General features: G+C 37.9%; 1 protein-coding gene across 13 annotated transcripts in view; it reads left to right on the forward strand.

The window, feature by feature from the left end:
* The window catches only part of ATF1 (activating transcription factor 1), a 50,069-nt gene that overhangs the window by 3,780 nt on the left and 26,945 nt on the right, over nt 1–19,344 (forward strand). For 3 of the 13 annotated variants that reach the window (XM_088799392.1, XM_074325698.2, XM_019724575.3), the window contains exon 2: nt 3,457–3,555. The exons of 1 other annotated variant lie outside the window; for it this stretch is intronic. In XM_088799392.1, the coding sequence (XP_088655518.1) occupies nt 3,463–3,555 (93 nt within the window). In that variant the 5' untranslated portion in view covers nt 3,457–3,462. Of the gene's footprint in view, nt 1–619; nt 1,067–2,850; nt 2,870–3,456; nt 3,556–3,846; nt 3,926–18,360; nt 18,500–19,344 lie in introns of those variants that run through there. 9 more of the 13 variants (XM_088799403.1, XM_088799410.1, XM_088799380.1 and 6 more) reach the window with 7 other exon arrangements.

A 19,344-nucleotide genomic window follows, 5' to 3' on the forward strand; every position in this document is an offset into this window, starting at 1 on the left:
TTTAAATTTAAAAAAGTATTACAGTAAAAGACAGCTATAAATCCCCCTCAAAATACTCTCTCTCACTTCGAACACACTTATCCCATCATTCTTGCCACTTTCTGGAGCAGTTCTGGAAGTCCTCTTTCGTGAGTATCTTTACTTCATCCTCCATCATGACAACGCTCCATGTCACACATCGCTTCTGGTACGGCAATTTCTGTCAAGTAAAAACATTACGGTGTGTCTTCACCCACCTTATTCACCAGATCTGGTACCATGCAACTTCTGACTCTTCCCCAAAGTCAAATGACCATGAAAGGAAAACGTTTTAAATCGGTTCAGGACATCGAGGCAGCCATGACAGTGTAACTAAAAGACACTCATGAAAGAGGATTTCCAGAACTGCTTCAGAAAGTGGCAAGAACTATGGGATAAGCATGTTTGAAGCAAGGGGAAGTATTTTGAGGGGGCTTAATGGCAATATGTCTTTTATTGTAATAATTTTTTTTTAATTTAACATTCATCGTATTTTTTTTAAAGATTTTTTTTATTGGGGAAGGGGAACAGGACTTTATTGGGGAACAGTGTGTACTTCCAGGACTTTTTTTTTTCCCCAAGTCAAGTTGTTGTCCTTCAGTCTTAGTTGTGGAGGGCGCAGCTCAGCTCCAGATCCAGTTGCCGTTGCTAGTTGCAGGGGGCACAGCCCACCATCCTTGTGAGAGTCGAACCGGCAACCTTGTGGTTGAGAGGACGCACTCCAACCAACAGCCATCCAGGAGCTCAGCAGCAGCTCAGCTCAAGGTGTCGTGTTCAATCTTAGTTGCAGGGGGCGCTGCCCACCATCCCTTGTGGGACTCGAGGAATTGAACTGGCAACCTTGTGGTTGAGAGCCCACTGGCCCATGTGGGAATCGAACCGGCAGCCTTCGGAGTTAGGAGCATGGAGCTCTAACCGCCGGAGCCACCGGGCCGGCCCCCTCATCGTATTTTTGATCACTTCATGTATAGGCTTAAAAGCAGTTGAAAAAATAACAAAGGAAACAGTAGATGAATTGTCAAAATTTAAAGTTTTAAAATAATCATAGGTAAGTAATATTTGCAAAGCATTCATAACAACATGATAGAAATAAATTTTATATGAAGAAATAATATGGTTAATAAAAACACTAAGTTCTAGTAGATGGATGGACAAATAATCTGAACCAGATAGCTCACAGAACTAATGAAGAATTAAAGAAATGTAATATATCATTTTTTACTTACCATGTTAGTAATGACTTTAAAAAAAATTCCCATTGCTTTCTTATGCTTCTGATGGACTATAATTCTTTCAAAACTTTTAAATATTCATACTCCTTGGTCAAGTAATTCTTCTTGGAATATATGCTATGGAAATAACTTTAATTACATGAAAAGCTTTACATACCAAAGATATTAATCACAGTATTGTTTTACTTTATTTGAAAAAACAGGAATTATGTACCTTCACTGGATGGAATATTATGTAGCCTTTAAATATGCTTATTTAAAACCTAAAAAATATTTGTGATAAATGGAAACAGGAGACAAAATTGTACATACAGTATGTTTCTGACTTTTTAAAAGCTGTGAAAAGAAAAGACTGAAAAGAAGTTAGACAATATTGTAGTTTAGATTCTGTGATCCTTTCTTTTTGTTGTATATTCTCCATATTAGGGGAAACAAGACTAATGACATATTTAGAGGGAAAAACACTTTGTTTGAGGTGATTTTATACCTTTTCTCAATGAGTAAAAACAATAGCTTTAATCCAGATGTTAATGAATTTGTTTTCTGATCTCCAAAAAAAAAAAAAGAAAGAAAATGAAGAAAGAATACGTAGGCTTAAACTTCACAATTATTAAATCAGTGATGCTAAGGTGCAAGTATTTTAGTTGCTCTCTGTCTCTCTTTTAAAACATTTTAAATTGTGGTAAAATACACATAACATAAAATTTACTATCTTAACCATTTTAAAGTACACAATTCACGAGTGGTAAGCACATCACATTGTTTAGCCAATCTATAGAATTTTTTCACACCCATTAAATAATAACCCCGTTTCCCCCTCCCCCCTGCCCCTGGCAACTACCATTCTATTTCCCGTTTCTATGGGTTTGACTACTCCAGCTACCTTAAATAAGTGAAATCATACAATATTTGTCTTTTTGTGACTGGCTTATTTCACTTAGCATAATGTCCTCAAGATTCATTCATATTGTATCATGTGTCACAATTTCCTTTTTAAAGCTTAATAATATTCCATTGTGTTTATGTGCCACATTTTGTTTACCCGTCCATCCATCGATGAACATTTGGGTTTCTGCCTCCTTTGATTATTGTGAATGATGCTGCTATGCAGATGGGTGTGCAAATAGCTCTTTGAGACCTGCTTTCAGTTTTTTGGATATATACCCCAAAGTGGGACTGTTGGATCATATAGTAATTCTATATATCTTTAATTTTTTGAGTAACCATCATACTGTTTTCTACAGCAGCTGCACCATTCACAACCACAGTGCACAAATATTCTAATTCATCCACATCCTCGCCAATGTTTTTTTTTTTTTAATTTTATATTAAGCATCTTGATGTAAGGTGATACTCATTGATTTGATTTTCATCTCCCTAATAATTAGTGATATTGAGCATCTTTTCATACATTTGCTGGCCAGCCCTCTTTTTTTTTTTTTTAATCTTTGCATATAACCATAAAAACCTTAAATTCTACCCAATTTTTTTTTACCAGTCTCTTTCTAAGTGGTGCTTCCCCCATTTGGCATAATTCATCTCATATAACCATTTATTCTCATTCTTATCCAGCTTACATATCCTGCAGTTGATTGTCTAGATTTCTGGAACCACCTTAGGTATAGTTTTATTTATTTATTTATTTACTTTGTTCAATTTTCACTCAGTAATTCTCTATATAAAACTATATGTGCAATTAGGAACTGTTCCCTAGACTGGAGAAAGGAATGGTGTGTCCATGAACAGGAAGACTGTCATACTTCTTGAGTGGGATAACACTTGAAAATTTAGTCTCAATAATTTATGTACATATGTGCTATTTGTTAAATTTAAAAATGTTCACGTGGATCAAAATTCAAAATATTTAAAAGAATACGCAAGGAAAAGTCTCTTTTCTATCTCTGTACTATAGCTACTAATTCTCTTCCGTGAAAGCAACTGAGTTACCAACTTTTACACAACTGTACATATTCTGTAGCACTTTTTTTTTTTAACCATTTTTAAGCTCTTACAGTTAGATTTATACACACCCAGAGCAGAATTGTGGAAACATATTCATTGAGTCTGGATAAATTGAACTCAGCCCGTAGTATAGAAAAGCTTTGTCCTGTTCCTCTGAAAAAAGTATGCCTATTAAGAAATGTCTTAAGATTTTTTGAAAATTAGATTAGAAAGCATCTTTTAACTGACTTTTTCCCCCTTACAGTTGATTATGGAAGATTCCCACAAGAGTAACACTTCAGAGACAGCGCCCCAACCTGGTTCAACAGTTCAGGGAGCTCATATTTCTCATATTGCTCAACAGGTAAGGCAAGGACCAGCTGAAATATTGAGCCAGTTAGGAATAGTTTCTATGCAAATTAATCAGCTGTTTCACATGTCTAATTACTAATGTTCAAAAAAGAACCAAGCGAAAAAAACTAAAATGTTGAAATACCTATACAGAAGGTAGATTTTACTTAAGCATCTGTCAAGATCATTCAATTTTATTTTCTTTTAGACAAAGTATATTTAGTGTTTTTTTAATAACTCTACTTTTCAAAACTTGGAGAAGTAGATTTCATTTTATGTGTTGCATGATTTACATTTTTTTCAGACTAATTTTGTTGCTGCATAAGAAAAATGAAAAATTTGGCTCGTTGAGCTAACCTGAAACAAACTAATAGTTTCAAGAGGTAAATCATCTTCAATTCAATACATTTATTGTGGATATATAGAAAACATTTTTGTTGAACTGGAAAATAGGCATATTCACTTGAGGATTGAAATTGACAGGCATGCATATTGCAGAAAATGATGATGTTTTTCAAATTTCAAATTGTCTGATCCATGTACCTGACCCACTTCAAGGTAAACAACTGACAGTATTTGTTGCCAATGATAAGATTTGAACTTTCAGGCAAAAATTAGAACTTTGGGGCCAGCCCAGTGTCTCAGGTTGTTGGAGCACCCTAACGCCGAGGTCTCCAGTGTCTCTAGTTCGATTCCCACATGGGCCAGTGAGCTGCGCCCTCTACAGCTAAGATTGTGAACAACGGCTCTCCCTGGAGCTGGGCTGCCGTGAGCAGCCGGAGGTTGGCGTGGGCTGCTGTGAGCTGCCGTGGGCTGCTGTGGGTTGCTGTGTGCTGCCAGGAGCTGCTGTGAGCGGCCAGCTGACGACTGGCGACCAACTGCCTCAGCCGGGGGGAGCACAAGGCTCATAACACCAGCATGGGCCAGGGAGCTGTGTCCTACACAACTAGACTGAGAAACAACGGCTCAAACGGAGTGGGGAGGGAGGAAGAGGAGGAAGGAAAACTTGTATTCACCATGGTGAACTTGACAGCTTGCCAGTAGTTACAGACTTTTTAATTACAAAATTGTTTTACAAAGTCATGTATGGGTATAAGATGCATTCAGAGTGCAAGATAGACCAGTGGATTTTCATCTTGACATAATACACGAAGTTCACATTGTACATTGCAAACAACCTTTAAGAAACTACAAGCTGTCGAGTTTTGATGTGGTAGCAAAGAATATCCAGTTAACTGAAAAGACTATTAAAATACCCCTCAGTTTTCTAACTACGTATCTCTGTGAGGCCAGACTTTCTTCATATACCTTGACCAAAACAACATATGGCAACCTATTTAATGTAGAAGCAGTAAGAGAATTTTCTATTAACTCAAACATTAAAGAGATTTGCAGAATTGTAAACCAATGCCATGTCTCTCACTAATTTTCTTGGGGAAAATTTAGTTATATTAATGAAAATGTGCTATTTATGCTAACGTGTAATGGATCTCTTGTTATTTGTAAGTGAACTGTTAAATATTTTTAAAATTTCTGTTTTAAATGTAAGTACTAGTAGATAAAAACCCACATAAATAAAAGTTCCTTGGGGACCTCAATTTTTAAGAATGTCAAAGGGTCTTGAGACCAAAAAGTTTGAGAACCAAGGCCCTAAAGGGTCAATCCTTCAAGCTTTATGCATCCTTCTCTATTATTTGGCTATATCTGTGAAGAATAAGAGTATCTTTTCCAGATCGTGATGGGAAAAGAACGATGGAATCTTTGGTTACCCTTCTATTATTTGAGCCCTTCACAGAAATGTTTTAATTTAGTTGGCTTACTTTATATATCTTATTTTGGTTAGATGTGAATGTTTTCCAAGTTTCCTCAGAAACTTATTTGCAGTGAGGTAGAATAAGTACATTTCTAAGTGATAAATAATTTTACAGTGATTTTAAAAATACCGTCACTGACTTTATATCCAAAATATTCTTGTGGCTTGACTGTTAGACTCTAAATTCTATAAGGAAACAGTATGTAACACAGCAGTACTTAGTCATTTAATATAAGCTGAAGGTACAATAATGAACAGAAGTCTCAGCTCACATGGAACTTTTTTTGGGGGGTACATTTTTTTTTTTTTTTAGATTTTATTGGGGAAGGGAAACAGAACTTTATTGGGGGAACAGTGTGTACTTTCAGGACTTTTTCCAAGTCAAGTTGTCCTTTCAATCGTAGTTGTGGAGGACACAGTTCAGCTCCAGGTCCAGTCGCTGTTGTTAGTTGCAGGGGACGCAGCCCACCATCCCTTGCAGGAGTCAAACCAGCAACCTTGTGGTTGAGAGGACGCGCTCCAACCAACTGAGCCATCCGGGAGGCAGCTCAGCTCAAGGTGCCGTGTTCAATCTTAGTTGCAGGGGGCGCTGCCCACCATCCCTTGCAGGAGTTGAGGAGTCGAACCTGCAACCTTGTGGTTGAGAGCCCACTGGCCCATGTGGGAATCGAACCAGCAGCCTTCGGAGTTAGGAGCACGGAACTCCAACCGCCTGAGCCACCGGGCTGGCCCGGAACTTACATTTTAGTTTTGGGGAGACAAGCAATAAAACAGGTATCAGTTGGCAGTTTTGTGCTGTGGAAACTAGCAAAGCAGGTAGGAGAGATACGGACTTCTTGCTGGGGACAGGGGGACTTGCTTTTTTTATATAAGGTGGTCAGAGAAGTCCTGTCTGTGGAAACGCTTCTTCAGTTATATGGACCAACAATTGTAAAACTCAGACTGATATGTGCTTGGCTTGGTTGAGGAACAGCAGGGAGTCCAGTGTGGTGGGAGGAGGAGGGATGAGGAGAGAGCGATACAAGGTGAGGCAGAGAGGTTTGGGGGGAAGGGGAGAGCCCCAAATAAGGCGGGCTTGGGGTGCCACTGTAAGGTTTTTGGCTTTTAATCTGGGTGAGATGTGGAGCCTTTGGAGTGTTTTGAGCAATAACATCTGACTGATATTTTAACAGGATCACTGACTGCTTCGTGGAGTGGAAGCAGTAAAACCAGTTAGGAGGCTGTGAACAGTAATGTGCGTGAGACATAGTGGTGGCTTGGACCAAGGTGGTAGCAGTGATGGTGCTGAGAGAAAGTTAGATTCTCGATGTAATTTGGTTGTAAAGTCAACAGCGTTTGCTTTTAGATTTGATGTGGGTTTTAGAGGAAAAAAGGAATCAAGATTGACTCTACAGTTTTTGGCTTGAATAACTGTTAAGAATGGAGTTGCCGTTTATTGAGATGGACAACACTGGAGAATGTTTTTCTTTTCTTTTTCAGGGGATTTTGGCAATCAGGAGTTTGGCCTGTTAAGTTTGTGATACTATCTGTATTAGTTTTCTATGCTGCAAAACGAATCAACACAAATTTAGTGGCTTAAAGCAACACACATTTATTATCTCACAGTTTCTATGGAGTCAAAGCCTAAAGCTGAGGGTGGAGTAAGAACAATGCAAGAAACTCTCTGGCAAACCAAACTCCACTCTAAGCACAAGGTCACACTAGAGGAATTTGAAGTTGGTAGTACACTTAAGGTAATCATAACAACAAAACTCAAACCCAGCTCAATTCCTGAATAGATTGACTCAACCCCTCCCCCTTCGAGCCCCCCAGTAATAGTAGAAGAGGAGGCATGCCCATCTTCAGGCATAAATACTATTTCCTTAGTCAATACAGTCTTACACTGATACCCATCACTCAGGCAAAAATTATGAAACAAAAAAGCGAGAAAAAATATCCCACTGTCAAAATACAAAAATAATCAATAGGCTCAGGATGACCCAGTTGTTAGAACTATCAGATAGTGAATTTAAAATAACAATGAATAACATATCAAAGGCTCTAGTGGAAAAGGTGGATAACATGTATGAACAGGAGGGTAAATTTCGGCAGAGGAATGGAAACTATATGAGTTGAATGGAAATGCTAGAAATAAAAATTGTGATATAGGTGGAGTATGTTTGGTGCCTTATTAGTAGACTTGACCCAGCCAAGGAAAGAATCGATGAACTTGAAGATAGGTCAACAGAAATTATCCAAACTTAAAGAGAAAAAAGTGGGGAGAAAAACAACAGAACATCCAAGAGCTTAGGGACAGTATCTATTCAACATAAGTGTAATTAAAGTCATGGGGCTAGATGAGATTACTGTGGGGTGAGTATAGTCAGAGGAGGTCCATGGGTTTCACTCTGGAGCTCTAACATTTGGAGTTAGGGGAGATTAAAAAAGGGTAGTCAGTGAGGTAAGAGGAAAATCAAGAGAAATTGGGATCTTGCTAATTAAGAATGAGGTTATAGTCAACTGTAAAATGCTGCTGGTAGGTCAAATGAGGAGTAAAAATTAACTATTGCACAGTGGATCCTCATTATTCAAGGATTCTTTACTTGTAAATTCTCCTACTTGACAAAATGTATGTTTAACTCCAAAATCAATACTCAGAGCACTTTTGTGGTCATTAGTGGACACTCGAGTAGTGAAAAATTAGAGTCACTTGATGCACACTTTCCCAGCTGAGGTCGAGAGGTAGTGCTCTGTCTTATTTTAGTTCTCATTCTGTAAACAGTTATTTTTGTGGTCTCATTAGTGCTACGTTTTTTGCATTTTTGTGCTTTTTGTTGGTGATTTTGCTGGTTAAAATGGCCTCCAAGCATAGTGCTGAAGTGTTGCCCAAGTACAAGAAGGCTGTGCTGGACCTTATGTAGCAAATACATGTGTTAAGTAAGTTTCATTCAGACATGAGTTGCAGCGCCATTGACTGTGAGTTCAGTGTTAATGAATGTATTTAAATAAGGTGTCTTTAAACAGAAACCCACATAAAACAAGGTTATATATTGACTAGTTGAAGAAAATGTGCCGGGAGGTTTGTAGGAACTTAACCCTCTATTTTCCCTGGAGCAGTGGTTCAGAATTTGCTAAATCAGTGTACATGGTGACTTGATGGAACATAACTACCGTAAATAATAAGAATAGACTATTTGGCAACAGGGAGTTAATTGATAACCTTGACAAGAACTATTTCGGTGGGAGTGGGGATAAAAATCTAATTGGATTCAAGAAAGCATGGAAAAAGAGAGGGGAGAGAATGAATTGACAAACTCATTGACCACAAAATGAATAGACAACTCCTTCAAGGAGTTTTGCTGCAAAATGGAGCTAAGAAGTGCTGGAGGGGGTTGTAGGTTATGGAAGTTTTATTTTTATTATGACTTTTTAAGATGGGAGGAATTAACAGCCTGTTTGTATACCAGTGGGAATGATAGCGTAGAAGGAAAATTTGATGTTACAGGCGAGAGAGGACAATCCTGGGATGATGTCCTTAAGGAGAGGAGGAGATGAGAATGAGTCTCCATGGAGAAAAATGTATATAATATGAGCACCAGTGTATCATAATAAGAAAGAAAGGAAATACAGTTTAGATGAGTAGATTGGGAATGAGATACCCTGAAAGTTTTCTTTTTGATAACGTCTTTGTTTTTCAGTGAAATAAAATGTTTTGAGAAGATAGGGAGGAAAGAGGAAATATGAAATAGTCTGCAGGGACAGTAGGAGATGGAAGTGGACTAGGGACAGGTAGCACGATTGCTGGAGAGCATCAACCCTCTACTTGAGGTTACTAGTCATGGATTTAAAGTGAGACCATTAAGATGAGATGTGTGTTTCTGTCCAGTGAGATTCCGATACTTGCATGCATGTTACAGGTGAGTTAACAGGGTTGCTGTTTCGTCCAGGTACTCCAGTGAAGCAAGAAAAGGACCTTGGAGGTGTATGTGATACGGTGCTGGACCGTGTAATTGAAACTATTAGGAATGAAGTGGGGACTTGATAGGGTCGAAAGCAGGAAAAAGATAATAGGCTCAATGGATTCTAGTTTCCTGTGGGGCCCAAGAATTGCGGAGAGTCCAAATAGCCGTAGTGAGTTGAAAACAAGTGGTACTCAAAGAGAGGGATACTTGAGATTATGGAGGGGTGCATTTATTAATAATGATAAGGTTTAAGTAAGTGGTTCTCAACTGGAGTGGTACTGCTCCACTGAGATGCCTACAAATATGGAGGGAGGGGTTGCCACTGGAATTTAATGGGCAGGGGCCAGAGATGCTAACTGTTCTGCATTGAGCAGGATATTCCTGCACATGGAAGACTTGTCCTGCCCAAAATGCCTGTTTAGAAACCCTGTAAGGTATGACACTGGAAGTGGGTGGCTGAGGAGGGTAGAAGGCAGGACTTGGAAGGAGAGGAACGAAAAACAGAGGTCCAGGGCATGGAAGGATACTGGGTGTTGCATATTGAAATCGCCACAAATTATATCAGGAGTAGTATTGGGGAGGATCGTGATTAGGGTACTAAAGTCTTTAAGAAATGAGGGGACATGACTGCCACACGGACTGCTGCTCTGAACCTCAAAATTGGGAGTTTTCAGGGAGGACTTTGAAGGGATAGTGGTCTGGAAGTAGCAGTGAAGAGCACAGGAAACACACAGGGTTCTGGTATGAGATGTGCAGGAGCGAACTGTAGGAGGGGGCAGTGTTCTTCCGAGGAAGCCAAGGTTACGTTCTGGCAAGAAGGTGAAGGGCAGAGACTCAGTACTTGTTGAATTTATTTAATTACAAGTATATGTAGATTGAGAAGCTGTCTTGCTCTGTGGAAAGAACATGGATAAAGACCTGGCCTGCATCCTTATTTTATCACTTAGTGTCTCTGGAACGTGGACTAAGTTACTTATTTAGATTTTTGATGTTCATCATCTGGAAATGAAGGGCATCAGATTTGGTGGTCTCTAAGGTCTGTTCCAACTCATCACTTGCAGTAAGTCTCATATTGTGGAGAAACTTGTATACTTTAACCACGTGTGAATGTGGAAAACCACGATGATAGTAACGGCTAACATTTATTGAGTGTCCATTGTGTGCCAGGTGCATTTCTAAGCATTACATGTTTTAATGCCTTCAAACATCCTATCAGCCTATCTTGCTTTTATAATCCCCATTTTGGAGGTCACACAACTAGTAAGGCTAGAGAAGTGATTTGAATTCCATCAGTTTCACTTCTGTCACAGTTTGGGTTTCCTGGAAGCAAACGATGAGATGGAGACGAGCACGCAGGTTTATTAGGGAGTCCTTTTGGGATTGATTACCACTTTTGGAAGGGAAAGAAAGGAAGAGAAAGAAACAGGATTGAGCAGAGGGAGAAATTGGACTGTGGTTCAATGTCAATGAAGGCCTCCACCGACCCTGTAGAGAGCTTTGAAGCTGAGATAGCTCTTAAGAATTAGGATAAGGGGCCAGCCAGGCCTTTTTATCCCTGCAGGCACCAGTCGTTGGATCTTGACTGACCTGGGAAGAGGTGTGTGCAGCCTCAGGCAAGTGACTGTCATCAACCAGGCAATTCCAAAGAGAGCTCACAACTGAACACTATATGCCAGCAGCTGTCCTCCAGCAGCTGGGGAATGAGTCTTGTACTAGTGAAAGGGGATCTGAGAATTACATCATAGCGCCTACTACAACTCCATAGTCTGCAATCACCAGTCCTTTGTTGCCTCCAGGCAGAGGATGAGGATAGCTTAAGAAATTACAGATAGGCTTGGCTCCAAAACACTTTCAACACAGATTGATCTGCATTCCATTCATATTTTTGACATGAGAACTTGACCCAAGGTTCATCCAGGGATAAGCTAAGAATGTGTGTGCGCACATCAGTGCTTTCAGTAATTCTTACCTGGAGATGCTCCCTCTAATGCCTTGGACATTCTTGATCATCTGGGTTTTACTTTTTGATCAAGGAAGATTCTCATATAGAGTGAGTTAGAAATCTAGGTGAATTTATTTGGATGTTTCCAGCATGGATGGTATGGGGGTGTAGAAGAATAATTTTTCTTTTTTATTTGCTTAACAGGGTCTTTCACAAAGCCAAAAGTTTTAAATTTTGATTAGTGCAATTTGTCAATTTTTCCTTTTATGGATTGTGCTTTTGGTGTCTCAAAACTCTTTGCCTAGTCCTAAATTTCAAAGGTTTTTTTCCCTATGTTTCTTCCTAAGAATTTTATAGTTTTATATTTTACATTTAATCCATTATCCATTTTATGTTAACTTTTGTATAGATTTGAGATTTTTTTTGTTGTTTTTGCCTATGGATATACAACCGCTATAGTACCATTTGTTGAAAAGAGTATCATTGAATTGCTTTTGCACCTTTGTCAGAAATCAGTTGGACATATTTGTCGATTTATGGGTTTTCTTTATTGTGTTCCATTGATCTATATGTCTGTCCTTCTGTCAATACCAGTGTCTTGATTACTAAGCATAGTAAGCCTTAACATCAGGAAGAATGATTCCTCCCATTTTACTCTTTTCAAAATTGTTTTGGCTATTTTAGGGCCTTTTCTTTTCCATATAAATTTTAGAATAAGCTTGTGTATGTCTACAAAACCTATAGTTCAGCTGGGGAGAATCGATATCTTGTTGAATCTTCCAATTCTTGAATACAGTAAATCTTTCCAATTATTTAATCTCCTTTGATGTCTTTCCATAGCATTTTGTCATTTTCAACATACAGATCCTGTATATGTTTTGTTAGACTTATACCTAAGTATTTCATTTTCTTTCGAGTAATTGTAAATATTGCATATTTTCTTTGGAGCTATTGTAATGATATTGTGTTGATTTTTAATTTCAGTTGTTAGTATTTAGAAATGCAGGTGCACTAAATGCAAATATTAGTTCTAGGAGGGATGACTTTTTATTTTATTTTTTAATATTCCTTGGTATTTTCTGTGTGGGCAGTCATGTCATCTGCAAATAGAGATGATATTATTTTTTATTTTCCAATATACAGAGGGTGTGAAAAAATGTATACACATTTTAAGAAAGGAAAAAACTATTAAAATTGTAATACTCGATATATACCAATAACAAACGATGAATACAAGTCATATGTACACATTTTTTTGGTACCCTGGTATGTATATTTTATTTCTTTTTGCCTTATTGCACTGGCTAGAACTTCCAGAACTGTGTTGAGTTGTGAGAATGGACATTCTTTCTTTTTTCCCAATTTTAAAGGGAAAGCATTCATTCTATCATTAAGTCTAATGTTAGCGGTAGGTTTTTTATACATGCTCTTTGTGAGTTTGAGGAAGTTCCCTTCTAGACCTAATTTTTGGAGAGATTTTGTTTTCGTTTTTTTTTTGTTGTTGTTTTTTTCATGAAATGATGTTAGATTTGTCAGATGCTTTTTTTGTATCAATTGGTGTGATCATAATACATTTTTTCTTCTATAACCTGTTGATATTGTGGATTGCCTTGATTGATTTTAAGATGTTGAACCAGCCTTACATACGTGAAATAGCACTTGGTTGTGGTGGTATATTCTTATTATATGTTGCTGGATTCTGTTTGCTAATATTTTGTTGAAGATTTTTGCATCTACATTCATGATAGTGGTCTGTCGTTTTCTTCTTTTGTAATGTCTTTGGCCTTATAAAACGAGTTGGAAAGGATTCCTTTCTCTTCTCTTTTCTAGAAGAGATTGTATAAAAATCAGCATAAATTCTCCTTTAAATGTTTTGTAAAACTCGCCAGTGAAACCTGGACCTGGAAATTTCTTTTTGGGGAGGTCTGTTTAGGCTATTTCATGTTGGCCAAGTTTTGGTGGTTTTTGGTTTTCAAGAAATTGATGCATTTCTTCTAAGTTGTCAAACTTATAAATACAGAGCTGTTCATAGTGTTGCCTTGTTACCTATTTAATAGCTGTGGGGTTTATGATGATATCCCGTTTCTTTACTTATGTTGGTGATTTATGTCTTCTCTTTTCTTTGTCAGTCTTGCCAGAGGTTTATAGATTTTATTGATCTTTAGTCCCCCAAAGAACTAGCTTTTTGTTTTATTGTATTTTCTCTGTTGTTTTCCTGTTTTTAATTTACTGATTTCTGCTCTTATGTTTATTATTTCCGTCCTTCTGCTCGCTTTGATTTTATTTTGTTTATTTTTTTCTAGTTTCTTAAGGGAGGAACTTATATTACTAATTGGAGATCTTTTTGTTAATGAAAATATTCATTGCTATAAATTATCCTCAGCACTGTTTTAGATGCTTCCCACAAATTTTGATTTGTTGTTTTCATTTTCATTTACTTCTTTGTATATTTTATATATTTTTGATACTTCCTCTTTGACCTGTTGATTAATTAGGAGTGTGCTATTTAGTTTTCATGTATTTAAAGATGTTTCTGTTGTTTATTAATTGATTTCTATTGATTCTATTAATGGTCAGAAAACATTGTATGACTACAGTTCTTTTAAATTTGTTAAGGTTTGATTTATTATCTAAGATGGTATCTTGGCAAATATTCTGTGGGTGCTTGTAAAGATCATTTTCATTTTGAAAGCAAATTAAGGGTTATTAACAGTGCAACTTTTCTCATCATCTATCCATTTATTTTGCAGATAGTGTGAAATGAGATATTTTGTTGAATGGATTGACTCTTAGCTTGGGCGAGTATGACAAAATGTATTTATAAGGAATATCTAGTTTCTTCACTGGGATCTGAGAGTAGATGTGACTTACAAATATCATACTGTAATAACATTTTACCGATAGTAGACATATCAGGATAATTTAGATATGTCATCTTATAATAACTGTGCTATAATAGTCTTATAACACTCTGGACTTGGCCCATAAAACTGTTAGATTACAGCCCCAAATTACATAAAGTAATATGACTAAACTAATTGACCACAAGGGTTCATAATTTAAGCTAACCACTATATGGAGGAGCTTACATAAGAGGTCCCATCTCAACAATCGATGATAAGAGATGAATGTTCCCCAAAATATAGAGTGAACGTTCTAATATAAAACTGAAGTGTAGTAGTAGCAAAATACTATTGTAATGTGTAAAGATAGAGTTGGTGAGATGACTGAAATGTGTGGCTGTTGGAAACTCAGGAAATCTTGAGTATGAGACTTTTCAAAGGTAATGTGAGTATACACAGTAGCATTTTCTGTTGATAAAAGAGGCTTTTGTGGTAATAGAACTAAGAATAATTGTTCCTTAGAAGAAGATTTAGTACACTGTATCACTTACAACTATTTAGAGGAACCAAGACCAGCAAGTTTCTGTCCTTAACGTTAAGATTCCAACTTTGCTGAAATCATTAAAAAAATAGTGAGTTTGTATCTCAAATTTTTCATATTCAGTGCATTCTTCTAAATAATGATAGGATTTTGAGTACTTGTTTTACTTGAGAAGCAATTGTGTGGTTCTTTGATATTTCTTCCCATGAAGTAATAGAATGTGTATGATTTTGGTCACAAAACTGGTAAGTCAGGAACTAATTTGCAATACAACTATGCTGTCATGAAATCAATGGTAAATTTAAAAAAATGTTTAGTGTGGACTTCAACGTGTATTCTGCAGTTGTTGGATGCAGAGTTTTATATATTTATTAGATCAACTTTGTTGGTTGGGTTGTTTAAAGCTCCTATGTCTTTATCCTTTTTGTCTGCTTGTTCTGTACCTGAGAGAAATGTGTTACTCTTCCATTATGGTTGTGGACTTGCTTCTAATAGTCAGTCCTTCAGTTTATGCTGTGTGATTGTGAGCGTGTCATGAGGCTATATTATTAAATTAAGGTCGGTTTTGTAATTACTGTATATTCCTGGAGAATTGTCCCTTTTATCTGTGTCTTTATTCCTAGAAATGCTTTTTACCTTAAAGTCTAATTTGATACTATTTAGATTTTAATTCAGTTGTATCTTAATGACATCTTTTTTCCTGCACTTTCAAACTTTCTGTGTCCTTTTGTTTTTAGGTGTATCTCTTGTTAACAGTACATAGCTAGATTTTCTTTAAAAATCTAGTCTCCCAGACTTTTCTCCTTCAGTTTTTAGATGTTGTGAATTTTGCTTAATGAACATTCTTGTACATGTTTATGCTCCACATGAATTTCGTGGCTGTAGGGTGCAAACATTTAGTTACAGAAGATAACTGCCAGTAGTTTTACACACTTGTGCCAATTTTACACCACCACCAGAAGTGTATGAGAGCGCTGTTGATTCATTTAAGTGCCCAAAGTTGGCATTGTGAGTTTCTTTAAGTTGTACCCATTCTAATTTTACTTAGCATAATGCCCTCAAGGGCCATCCAAGTTTTTCCCAAACTGCAAGATACCATTTTTTTTAATGGCTGAATAGTACCCCATTGTAGTCTTCTAGACTTTCAACAGAGCCTTTGTCCATGTACCTTTAACATAATTTCTGGGTGTGTTGTGTGTGTGTGTGTGTGTGTGTGTGTGTGATACTATTTAGACCTACCACCTTATTTTGTGCTTTTTGACGACATGTTCCATGTTTCTTTTTCTCATCTTCTTTTGAATTATTTCTTCTCATTCCATCCCACCAGCACTTGTATTAATTTGGACTGTACATAAACTAGATGACAGTTTTTTAGTGATTGTCCTAATTACAGCATGCCTGCTTAGTAAAGCCTAAAGTTAGTATTTTCACTGTTCTCTCAGACGATCCAGTGACCTTAGAACATTTATTTCCATTTATCCTCTTTCTAATTTGTTAGGACTTAATTTATCTTTCTCTCTTTTAATCCCGTAAAGCATCATAATTATTTTATGCAGTAAACATTGTTTTTCCCCCCACATATTTATCACCTTTGTTGTTCTCCATTCCTTCTTACATGTCTAAGTTTCCATTTGAAATTACTTTTCTTTTATCTTAAGTATATGTTTTAGAAAAATCTCAACATTATAGACATTTTGAGCTTGTTATTTTTTTGTTGTGGGGAACTGACGGCATTGTGGGATGTTTAGCAGCATTCCTGGTCTGTCCACTGGATGTCAGTAGCACCCCCCCATTGTAACAACCCACAAGAAGTCCCCAGGTGTTGCCAGATGTTCTGGGAGGGCGGGAAGATTGTTCCTGAGCTCTCTGTTCTGTTCCATTGATCTGTGTGTCTGTTTTTATGCCAGTACCATGCTGTTTTGATTAATACAGCCTTGCAGTACAGTTTGTTATCAGGTAGCCCAGAAATAAACCCACGCCTATTTGGTCAATCTATGACAAAGGAGAACTTCTAGTAAACCTGTCCAACCTTTGCCCTCAAGGGAGACATTACCTTTATTATTCTGGACAGCAAACAGATCTGCTCTTTGCCCTGCAGGGAGATACTAATTTGTCTTCCAAAACTGTTCACCATAAAAACATCCTTGAAAAGATAGTCCAGAACAAAAGTTGTCAATGCCTCTGCTCAGAAGACTCATAGAAACACCAGACCCATAGAGAATTGTCTCTCAACCAGGATATATCTCCTCTTTGTTCCACCTTCGCCCTGTTTCTCGCTTCACAACATTTTTTTCTAGATGACAGAAAACTAGATGATTTTACTGTTTACTTTTGCCACACATACCCCCGTCTCTTTCCACACACCCCCATGTACTCTCATTTTGGTGTGAATTTCTGCTTTTCCGCCAGGCTTTTAAGAACAAATAAATGCCATATGTTGAGACATGTGTCCTGAAACAATATATTCAAATCTCTTGAATTGGTATCTTTGTGATGGGCTCTGAATACAGTAACTATGTCTGTTGTGTCTTTTTTTATCTTGAAGATCTAACACACCATCTGCCCATGTAAAACATTTGTTGAGTCTTGTTAGCTGTTTAATCCAAACTCAGTCCTGATATTCAAAAGATAATATTGCTTAGATTTGCTTGTCTACACAAACACACACACACACACACACACGATTCTCTAGAGTAGTGTTTCTCAAAATATGATACACATTCCGCCACTGGTGGTATTACAGATCTCTTTAGATGCTGCATGGATGAACATTTTTAATTTATTGAATTCAAAGATACCAGTTCTCTTTATTTGAAAGTTAGGGCATTGGCTGGAACAAGATAGGTGTCAACAATGAGAATGGCCCTATTAAACCTTAGAGCAGAAAACATTCTCCTTGACCATGCTGGCCTGAGGTCCTGAAAGGTTTAGGAATTTGTTTAGCCTCACAGAGCTAGTGAGTGCCTTTAGCTGAAATTCATCCCAAGCCCGTCTGACTCCAAAGCCTGTGTGCCTTCTGGAATTAGAAGACTTTGAATTCAAACTCTGGCTAAGTAGAGACTTCTCTCATATGCCACTCTCACTCCTCGCCCTCCCGTACCCCAGTGCTTGTAGTCCAGGGAGCCCCAGGCCGATGAGGAGTATGCTAATTTCTGCCCAGTTACTTGTATAAGAGGAACTTTGGGCTCAGCTACCCCATGGAGTGAGAGGAAATCAGGATCCTGTAGCTCCCCTTTCTTTCTACTTCTAAAATCTCCTAAGAGGAGTTCTGTGTTTGGAGCTGTAGTATACAAGCAGTTTCTCTGTCTCTAATATCTAGAACTGCACTGTTCAGTATGGTAGCCACAAGGGGATATTTCAGTTTTAATTACTTAAAATTCAGTAAAATTAAAAATCAGTGCCTTGGTGACACTACCATTTCAGGTGCTTGATAGTCACGTGTGGCCAGTGACTGGTTGGTACATGTATATGGAACAGTTTCATCATTGCAGAAAGCTCTGTTTGCACTGAAAAGTAACGAGTGGAGGCTGCCTTTCAACCTCAGGTTAAAATTGGAGGACTAGCTCTTCATTTCCTCTTTTGAGAGAGGTCTCAGGATTTAGATTATCAAGTTTGAGGGTGGGAGTGGGAAGACACCAGGCTTGGGAGCCTGAGTGACGAGATTAGAACAGTGATTATAAGGGGGAGGGACAGCTACAAGCTAAAACAAAGGTGCCTTTTCTCCTTTTCCACCTGCAGACCCACAGTCTGCACCGTATCACAAGGATGGCTGGAAACCCTGGAGGAATGATTGCTTTCATCCTTTTAGAACTGTAAATTAATCCCAGCAAGGCTCTCCTCATTAACTGAGTGATTGGCTTAAGTTGGGGTCCAAAAGGTAAGGGGACTTTTCATTTATTATTTGTGAGTGTAATTGTAACTCTAGAGCTAGATTCTTGAGATTTGTGAATTCTCTGTTTATTTTACTCTTCTATTTCTGTATCCCCACATTGGGGTGCTGTCAAAGAGAAACAGAACTGGACGTTTGTTAAAGGCAGTAAGACAGATTTCATTCAGACTAATGCAGTAGGGAAGAGAGACTCCAGCATAAATTGAGCTCAGCTCTGTTGAAACAAAAGGTGGGTGGGTGGCTTCTGAAACCCAGGGGCATGCTAAAGGAAAGGTGCCTCTGTTTGCTAATTGGTGCTTAGACCCCTACCCTCTCAGACTGGGAGACAAGGGCCCTACTCCTTGATTGTGTTCAAGAGAAAGACATTTCTAGGTTGTAGAAGAATTACGTCCTAAGGGTTGGAGAAGGGATTTACAACTGCAAGTTTTGTAAAGTATATGCTCCAAGAAAAGTGAGGTCAGGGACCTGTAGTCAGGTTTTTGGCTGGAACAAACAGTGAATTCTTTTGGCAGCACTGAGCTTTCTGTCCCAGGCAGGCATTATAAAGGGGGGTGGGGGCATCCTAGGGACATGGCCTTGAGCTGGTAGAAGCTGTGCTGCTGGAGTTTGGTCATGTTCTTGGAGGTGTGGGGAGGTTGAATGGAGTCATTTGTTCTGAGAGTTTACATTTCTCAGTAGCTGGATAAAATTTTACATGCAAAATTTCATAGCTTGGGCATTTTGGGGGATGAGAGACTGGAATTTAATCCAGTCTTGGGAAGGGGAAAAGACCCTTCAGTGAAAGGAAATAAGGCATTGTTTTGGGGGCCTAATGCAACTAGGGGAGCAATCAG

Source organism: Rhinolophus sinicus, chromosome 1 (genome assembly GCF_057876585.1).
Source record: "Rhinolophus sinicus isolate RSI-liver-muscle chromosome 1, RSI-T2T, whole genome shotgun sequence".
Classification (NCBI taxonomy): Eukaryota; Metazoa; Chordata; class Mammalia; order Chiroptera; family Rhinolophidae; genus Rhinolophus; species Rhinolophus sinicus.